The following is a 9,944-nucleotide window of genomic DNA, read 5'->3' on the forward strand; positions in this document are numbered from 1 at the left end:
ATACAAGCGTGGAGCGAGGAATCCCCACGGTTTCTTTTTGTATCCAGACAGCGGCCACCAGCTCTGTTCATTCAAATATTTTCCGACTGGCTACTTCGATCAGCTGATCGAGGGATGCCGCGAAAGGGTGCCACCCACTGTATGAATTTCTTCAGGAACCGGCCTAAAGTCATAATGTATGGCCATCTTTACCCCAGGGCTAGTGGTTTGAAGTCTTCAGGTAACTGAAGCTGGCCACCCAAGCAGTGACTGAGACAAAGAGAGCACACTGTGCATGTGCGGGGCTCTGAACAAGGACTGCGCTCGCTCCTGTGATGCTGGGTGCGAGTGTTCAATGGTTGGCTCGTCCTGGCAACAAGACAGGATGGGACTATGCAGAATATTGGGAGGTTTTCAGACATGCTCCGTGGGGAACTCCGATGACCTACAGGTATGGCAGATACATAATGAAGATTTTTAAAAAGCTGCCGTTTAGTGTTACCTACTGGGGCTTCTTAACTACATTTTTTGTTTTTACAAGAGGTGAACTAAACCTTTAGGTTTCCCCATCATTCAAAGTGGTCCAACAAATCTCCTTGTAGAGACTGGAGGGGAAATGTATCAAAACTGGAGCAGCTATGCATGGTAACCAATCAGCTTCTCGCTTCAGTTTGTTCCGATTTGAAAATGAGACAGAGAAGCTGATTGGTTGCCATGCAGAGCTGCTCCAGATTTTGTCTGCTCAGGTTTTGATAAATTCCCTTCTGGATGTTCAAGGAGCAAAGCACCAAAAAGCAGAGCATAGAAAGCCCAGACTCTATGTTATTCAGACTCTTCTATTACAACAATAGAAGGCTACGTGTTTCTGGGGTTCAAAGGCCCCACACCCCCCTTATCTGGGCTTGGAACGGTTTACTGGACTGACAGAACTGGAGGAATTCTGAGGGGAAATTATTACGATTGCTCCGGATACTGGATAAAACGTGTGGCCACTTCTAATCCTCAACTAAGCACACGAGAAAGTCAAATTATTTAAAAAAAAAAAAAAAAAACATCACAAATTGTTCCGACAACAGACAGTACATTGGCTTCTCTTCCATTGCACAGAGCAGGTAAAACACGAATAATTGGTTTTATTTATTGATTGTAACATCTTGTCCTAAAACAAATCATCAAAACATTCATAATCCATGTAAATATGGTATGCATTAGTGGCATAATACATGGTATAATTTTAAATGGAATGTTATTTGTTCCTCTCCAATGATCTTGTAGCTTTCCTCCATCTCGTTACCTCCTTGGCCAACCCTTTTCCTGCTGCATTTCACACAAGCAAAATATTAACAGCCGCCGGTCTGCTAAATACTGAATGTCTTTGTTTGAAGGAGGGAGAAGCTGGCAGCGCTGAAGTGGTGCAATAATGGAAAATAGAGCCATGTGAAATAGGAAGGCTGAAGTCAGCAATGTAAACACAGGCAAGCAACTTCAGCAGCCGAGTGTTTCCAAGTGCAGCATGAAGTGTCAACCGAATAATCCAATTGAGAGGCAAGGTTACCGGGGTCAGATGGCTGCCATTAGTCAGACAATCAAATTTAGGTCTTGGGGTGTCCTCGGAATGATAAGGACTTGTTACATTCTCGAATTAACATGTAATGAAGGCTTATGAAGGTAAACATGATCCATTGCCTTAAAAAGAAGGCAAATTTTATTTTGCTGGAACACCAGATACTTGACTTTACTATAACAAATGGCATGAATTACATGATTTTATACTTCTGCATACTACAAAAGCCATAGTGTATCTTAAAAAAAAAATGAATTAGCATTATAAAAAGGTGAACATTCCTTATAAAAAAGGTGACCATTCCTTATAAAGTTATTTTAAATTTAGAAAACTGGCCAAAAGATTCAAATTTCTCTTCCATGAAACCATGGCCAGAGTGCAGAGTGTGTAGGACCCTTCTAGATACCACATGCCACTGCTCACACATATGGCTTGTTTTTCCTACCTACCAGTCAGCACTGAAGTCAAAGTGAAATTACAGGAGTCCTGTCACCTACTGTTGTCCAACTCCCTACCTCTGCCCAGACGCCTGCTCCAAGCATCAAAACTAGTCTCTCCTGCTAGTTTGAGGTCAATTCCCTGTGTTTTTGAGGCCCTCCTAAACATGTCACATCCTTAGTGTATTTAGAATTTCACTTGGGGATGCACCAATACTGGTTTTTCGGTATAGAGTACCAATATTTTGCTTTCGGTACTCGCCAATACCGCTACTGATGCTTCCGCTGGCATGGAGCCGGCTTCCCGGGCATCTGATTGCCTGGGAAGCCAGCTCCATGTTTGGCCGGCTCTATTGTGATTGGCTGAGAAGCCAGGTTTCCCGGCCAAGCATTCAGTCTGCATCCCGGCCCATCAGGAAGCGGGGTGGCGAGTAATGACCCCCCTCCTGGCTTCCTGATTGGCCAGGAGGAAGCCGGCTTTATGTTCCCCTACGGGGGAACTTCTGACCGGAAGTTCCAGTATCAGGGAAGGTATTGGAGCATTTGGGCGAGTGCGAGTACTTGCCCAAATACTCGGTATCGGCACAGATACTAGTATCGGTGCATCCCTAGTTTCAATCATTTTGCCCTTTCCTTTCTATCCTCAAGACTGCACGTTAACTTTCAGGAGGTCTCTCCTGATAGGTCCAAGGGCTAAAACATTCAACATTTTTGTTGCCCGTCTTTGGACATGTTCTGTCTAGTCAATGATCTTTTGTATGTGAAGTCTCCAAAACTGCACACAGCATTCAGGGTGCCCTAAATTTCTTCTCCCTCTGGAAATCAAATACGGATTGGGCTTCTTGATTGATAACCAGGACTGCCCTAATCTGCACCACTATACTGACCAAATGAGGCTGCCTATAATAGATATGAGCCTGCACTATGGCTCAGAAGGTGCTGGCCAACCTCTGCATTTCAGGAGTGCCCTGCTATTTAGCTAAAGCTATACTATGGTATATATATTATATATTTTATTTTTTTGCAAAACCTGCAGGCTGAACAAAATAAAATTTATATATATATATATCAGGTTCCTCTATATATGCCAAATAGTGTGGATTTACAAATCTCCCACTGTGTCCTCCTGCTGCCGACATGGTTTACCTAAAGATTTTTCATCCGGCTCCTTCAATTTATTGATCAAAAGATGCGAGACAGAACACCCATTGAATGAATTTCGTTCGGTTTATCAAGAACCGGACAAAATTTGTACAGGTTAAGGCTAGCTTAAGTTAAACTGACCTGTGGGAACCAGGAGTTACCTGCTGTATGGGATTGGTGGCATTTTTTCCCACTTTAGTGTCATTTCAGGTTCACTTTAACCTGCTGGCTTCAATGAAATATCAGTCTGCTCAAAGAACACAAATGTTTTGAGCACAGGACAAAAAGTAAAGCTGAACTGGTGACACTAGCTCTGAAAATCCTTTAAACCACACCTATACTGTTGGCAGTAAACAATGGTTTTGAAGGCCCAGAATTCATCCTCAGATTTCTGCAGTGTTTGTGGCTGATGCTCCCATGTGAAGATATCATTTGCATGTAATGAATACCTTGACATCTTGCTCGAGGGTGTTGATGAATTCGCAGTCGACCTGTCCCGTCTGTGCCACCCTCAGCCCTCTGCGCTCGGATTTCTTCAGCCGGTACTGCAGGATTCGGCAAGTCTTGTGCACTTGTTCCAGCTGTTGCCGGAGCTCCTGCAGCTGATAAACATCTTCCTCCATATAGACGTCTCTCATTTCCAACATCTCTGACCTCAGCTCTTCAACCTCATCCTGAAGAAGAAAGAGGAAAATATTAGGAGCGTGCACATTCGGGCCATGCAGACCATGCCTACAGTAAGAACAAACTGGTTTACTGAAAAAAGCTAAGTGTGCTCATGTTTTAAGACAGCTGTTGCAGTGGTGGCCATCAAGGGATCACAAACAAGCCCAAGAAAATCAGAAACTACTTTAGGACAAAGGTGGATATACACTGCAGGTTACTTTGGTGGTTTTATAAACACTCACAAAAATCCTTTGTTAAATAACCATTTGTGCATATGTTCTATTTAGTTTCACATCACATAATTCCTCATGTGATTCTGCATCTAGAATTGTCTCACATTCTGAGTGGTGTACATAATATGCCCTGCTTCCATCCCGAGGTTGCTAGCTGCACTGTGCATGACCTTAAAAGAGAACTATGGGGTAAGTGTTTTTCCCCATAGTTCTCTTTAGGGTCACGGGAGGACATATACTAGCGTCCTCCCGTGACCCAACGCTCAGTATATTGTGAGCTACAGCTCGCGGTATACTGAGACCGCCGCAGTCGGAACGGATCCAGACAATGCGGTCGAGATCCACCCAGCTGCATGATTGACAGCTGACTCTGCCTATCTAGAGGCAGAGCCAGCTGTGCCCGCCCCCTCCCCTGTCCGTTACTCCACTCAGCGCTGGAGGATCGAAGAGGGGGAGCCATGAGTAACAGTCACAGCTCTCTGCAGGGAGATGATCGAGAAGTGAGTGAGCGACGGTATGTGTTCGCTCACTTCCCGATCTATTGAGCCGACATGTGAGTTTCAATGTCACACGTCGGCTCGAACTATGAGGCTGAGTGATTTTCACTCACCTCATAGTTCTCCTTTAAGTGACAATGAAGATGCTCTCCAACTATATACATTGACAGATCACTGCATGAACAGATATAGAGGCTACTGTAGACCCCCATCTAACCCACATCTATCATTTTTATATGGGGGACTCAAGTGTGGCCCGACATGACAAATTAGCCACACTTTTAATGAATGTAATGCACATGTAATATGTTCTTCTAAAAAGATCAGAGAAAAATATAGGACAACAGATAACATTTTACTACTAGAACCAAATTCATAAGAATATTTTTCCTTCACTGGCCTGAGTAAGGACCTAGGTAAGGGGAACCCGGCACAACAAGTGCAAAAAGGGCTCGAGCTTGGGCACCAGGGGTATATACTCTGATGCAATACACTGGTGTTGCCCATGACACCCGGCAATATCTGAAAAAAGTGAAAGGCCAGACAGACTAAGCAAAATGAAGAAGCACGTAAGAGGAAAGAAAAGGCCCAAGAAAATGTAAAATATGCCCAGAACAAAAGATCTGCGTCCACAGTGTATGTAATGAGGAAGGCGATGGTGAGTGATTAACTGCTACACTGAAATACTACACTGCCGTATTATTCACAGAGCCGCCAACATCAAAGTTCAGATAAATTGGTAAAATGATGCAACCTAAAAGGCCTAAACGCAGGGGCAGCTTTGATGCATGTGCTGACCGATTCACAGAGCAGTTCATGTAAATGACCTGTGGCTTGATGAGTCTTCTAATAATGACTAGGAGCGTACATGACTGCTCAAGTAAAACAAGACATCACAGGGGAGCAGAACAAGGTAAATTATATGAATATGCTCCACCATTTATAATGGAAAGGCCGGGTGCACAGTCCCTTGATTTTTTTATGATACCCGGGAAACTCTTGCCATATTGTGATACTTCTCCAAATTCAGCTCAATGAAGGGGCCAGCAAACCCAGCTCAATGAAGTGGCCAGCAAATTCAGCATGGTGGCTAGTTGGTTAGCTCACTTGCCTTATAACCCTGTTGGTTTAGGTCAGATTCTCACAAAAGGACACTCTGTATGGGGGTTTTTTTTTTTTTTAAGTGCACATGGTTCTCCACTGAATGCTCGTGTCCTGCAAAAACTAGAATACCAAGTGAACTGGCTTCCACCCCGTGATGGACTACAATTTCACGTTTAGTTTACCAATTCATATTGAGAATGTAGTCCATCACGGGAGTAAGCTTGGAGCGGTGACTACGTCATAATACACACAGGGACCATGGGGAACAAAAGTAGCCACCCTCCAGAAGGAAGGACAGTGCCAGCACCAATTCAGAGATGATTGGAGCCTCTACAGCCGAGTGATACACAAATAAGATACATTTTTGTTAAATTAGGGAACTTGAATGTATTTTGAAGATTTAACTCTGGAGTTTTTAAAATAAAGTTACTCTAAAAAATGTTGGGGCAATTACAGAAAAGCAGAGTAAAATATGGAAATACACTTTAAAATATGTAAACGTAATAGTCATGGTACATCATGCACTCCCCATCAAAGTGGCATTACCATTGCCAGTAGCCAAGCCTTGCTCCCTCAGCACATGGACACATATGCACACTGACCAAATACAAAGAGATTAACGTTTGGGGTCAGAAGAAGGCTCTTCATGCATGGCGGAGCCGGAGCACCACAAGGGGAAGTGACAGACTGAAAAGGGGGCCCAGACAGCTGTCCTATAGAGAGTGACAGTTTCTCACCTTCTGGACAGGGAACGTCTGTTTACCATGAACTTGGCACATCACCACCGCGAGTGTAAACCCACCATGAATAATTCAAAGACACGGCATCTGCCTTCTCACTTCCCCTCCCCACCATAATCTCTGTCTTATCATTGGGATGATGGAAAAATGGGTTACAGGTGACCAAAAGCAGCTACATCAAAACCAAAAATTAGAATTCTTTTTTTATTCGCAAAAATACAAAAAAATTGTATTTAATATAAAGCAGATCTCCCAGGATAGGCCCAAAAAATAAATAAAAAAAGAGAAGCAAGGTTTGCGTCCTTCTCAATAATTTTGCACTATATATTACACACACGTTTACATCCAGCTGCCCATAGACCCAACATGGGCTTGTTAAGTTCAGTGTTTTATTTTTTTATTTTTAAGGATTCACCAAAAATGAAAATTTTTAGACCTGAACCTAAAATTTGTCAGGCTGAAACCAAAAGAGGACTTTTTCCAACCTTTAAAAAATAAAAAATATTTTTATACTATACTTTCAGGGGCGGAGACGAGAGCGCAGCCGTGAGCAGTCTTTATTACAGGAGGGGGTGGAGACCAGACCAGTCACCCTGCACAAGGAGAGAGAGCAGCAGTGACCAGTCTTTATGATAGAAGGGGGCGGAGACGAGACCAGTCACCCTGCACAAGGAGAGAGAGCAGCAGTGACCAGTCTTTATGATAGAAGGGGGCTGAGACCAGACCAGTCACCCTGCACAAGGACAGAGAGCACCAGTGACTGGTCTTTATCACAGGAAGTTCCACTTGGATCATTGCACAGATCTGGAAGAAATACACAAAGCATAATCATGACCCTTTTTTTGGGGGCCCAGCTTTAAACTGAGTGACTCAGTAAATCATCACCTTGTTCTAATCGAAGCGTGAGACACCGGAGTAGGAAATCGGTAAATTGGTACTTGTTTTTTTGGCCACCCCAGCATGTCCTAGCGGAGGAGATCTGAACCAGGAAAGAAAAGCTTGGCTTCCCTTGTTCTGCTTGATGCAACCTCTGCTTTTAGGCAGGAGCAGTGACGGGTCCTGGACAAGATATTAATTTTCGCTCCATTAAAAAAGGACATTTTATTTTTTGGGGGATGTTTGTTGAATTTTTCCAGCTTTTTTAAAGCCTGCATCCTGTTTTCTGGTTAGAATGGAGATCGGCTTTAATTGCTGCACTTTTTGATGCTTGTGCTTTGTGATGACACACCCCAACGTGTCCATGGAACTGTATGAAAGCGGTTATTTTTATTGGTGCCACTTGAGATTTGCGTTGCCGCTTTGAACAGGCATTTGGCGTCTTGTCGCCGCATTAGTACCGGAGAAGATTGCGGTTTCTTTGTCTTGAATTTTGTGTTTTGCAGAAGCTGCGATGCTCTGCAGAGGCTCACGCCAGGCCGTCCTCGTTCTGCAGAATCCCTGGAAAATATGACCGGGGTTGCCAAGTGTTCGGTGGCAGCTCGATGGTTTATATTCATGTTACAACCTGTCTGGGCTGAATCTCTGCATCAAATTAACACCACGTTCACCTTCCAGCTCTGCTGATCTTGCAGCGCGCTCGCTGTCAGATTAACGCTTTCCTGGCGTCTTCAGGGAATCGCCGGCAGATTTTTCTGTTCCGTTACCACTGACTTCTTGGCACTGGATGCTCAGGGTGTAACGATGTTGATTTCCAGCTAGTTTAGAAAGAGGAAGGCCGTTTAAAGGACCTTTCAGTAGCTTTACAAGCCTGTGTAACAAATTCCTGATCTGCAACAACATAACAAAGAACTGTTGTAGCTTTTATAATTATAAGTCGCCCTCGAGCTTCAGTCCAGTGACTTTGTCTAGGCTGAGATGAGGTCATTAGTCTCCTATAGCCAGGGGAAGCGTTTCCTCAGTCTCCCCTCCCCCAGTGATTAGGCTGTACATTGTAACTTTGTAGCCAGTCACAAGATGAGATGGTGCAGCACGGGCTGATCTGTGTCTGACATTTGTGAGCACAGCCAAGAACTCCATAGGCACCAGCATTTAGGTAACTGTTCTTTCTGAGACGACATCTTAGGGCTGATTCACACTATAGCGTTGCGCTAAAGGTATGGGATTTGGGAAATATCAGGGGTCTCTTTAGACCCCCAATATTTCCCTAAAGCCCCTAAAAGTATAGTATAAAATTATTTATTTTTTAAAGGTTGGAAAAAGTCCTCTTTTTGTACGCATATTTGTAAATGTGTATGGACGCGTATATACACATATATGCGTGAACTGTATGCAATCCCAGAATGCATCATTTTTAGTAGAAACTTAAATGTAGCGTACGCGCTTAATATATGCAGAAATTCCCAGCCCATCGCAGCGCAAAAATACGGCTCCATATGCAGCTAAGTGTTGGAGCCATTTATTTGCATATGCTGCATATGGAAAAACCGCTGAGGCTGGCTTCACACCTGGGCGTTACCGCTTTGTTAACCCCGAGCCACACTCGGGAATACCAATGGATACGCACGGAAATACGCCCCGAAGAAGCTCCTGTACTTGTTTGTACAAAAAAACAAAGTCCACTGAGAACTTGATGGCCATTCATCATGGAGTGCCGCAGGCTCTACCGACAAACCTAGCACCGGATTAAAGCACGCACCCGGGGACTGGAGAGACGTTGAATGAAAGTGACAACTCCTCAGTGTGTTTGGGAGCTCGGAAGGTGTCGGGCTATTTAATGCTTGGCTGGGTACAGCATTCTGATTAAGCCATGCGAGTCAGATTTGGTCAGTGATCAGAAGGACACAGTGTAGGGTATGACACCCAGCAATGATATACTCTGCTGTCAAGACTGAAGTGGCCATTAAATCTGAGGTCAGAACACGGTCTGGAACGGACAAAGCAAAAGGAGCGCCTCCATAGTGTAAAATTGATTTTTTTGAGAGCAAACACAGCTGAACAGGTACTTAGAACTAGCTTGTATAAACGAGTAGAAAGCGATATAATCTTAGGAGACCATCAAGATGAATACAGGAAAATAGGGTGAGGGAAAGGAAGTGCTAGTACTAAGCCGAAGCCATCTGCACGCAGTACGCCTTATAACTGACCCACCAAACTCATTACACGTTTATGGGACACGTCAAACATGAATTCCAGCTTAACTTTTTTTCCCCCACACACTTGTAGGTCCTCTTGTGCTAAAACAGAACACTCGGTTCCTTGTAAATCTGCATCTCCACAAATACCCCATTTCACTGGTGAAAACCTTAGTGTATTAATATTCCATTTATCATTAAAACATTCTAAAAACACCAAAACAAGCCCTCATGGGCCGGGTCCTCCTTACCATCTTGTCTTGGTTTGTATTGTAACTAATGTCCTCCTTATATTGTAAAGCTCTGCACAAACTGTTGGCGCTATATAAATCCTGTATAATAAATAAATACAATAAATCTGAGGGCCCAGTGACACCATAAAGACTGTGTTCCAGTGCGTTCGGACACTGGAACACAACCCGGCTGGCTTACTTTGTTTTTTGGCGGGAGGGGGCGAGGTGCAGCCACACACCACGCCCGCAGTGCGATCGCTGGCACATTAGTGCCCGA

The 9,944-nt window shown here is 44.0% G+C and overlaps 1 protein-coding gene across 1 annotated transcript in view; it reads right to left on the reverse strand.

Moving 5' to 3' along the window:
- Positions 1 to 9,944, reverse strand: part of SOGA1 (suppressor of glucose, autophagy associated 1) — a 101,083-nt gene that overhangs the window by 70,461 nt on the left and 20,678 nt on the right. Inside the window, exon 2 of the mRNA XM_018554058.1 lies at positions 3,573 to 3,797. Within this exon, the coding sequence (XP_018409560.1) occupies positions 3,573 to 3,797 (225 nt within the window). The remainder of the gene's footprint in view (positions 1 to 3,572; positions 3,798 to 9,944) is intronic.

Source organism: Nanorana parkeri, unplaced genomic scaffold (assembly GCF_000935625.1).
Source record: "Nanorana parkeri isolate BGI_ZX_2015 unplaced genomic scaffold, ASM93562v1 scaffold141, whole genome shotgun sequence".
In the NCBI taxonomy this organism is placed as follows: domain Eukaryota; kingdom Metazoa; phylum Chordata; class Amphibia; order Anura; family Dicroglossidae; genus Nanorana; species Nanorana parkeri.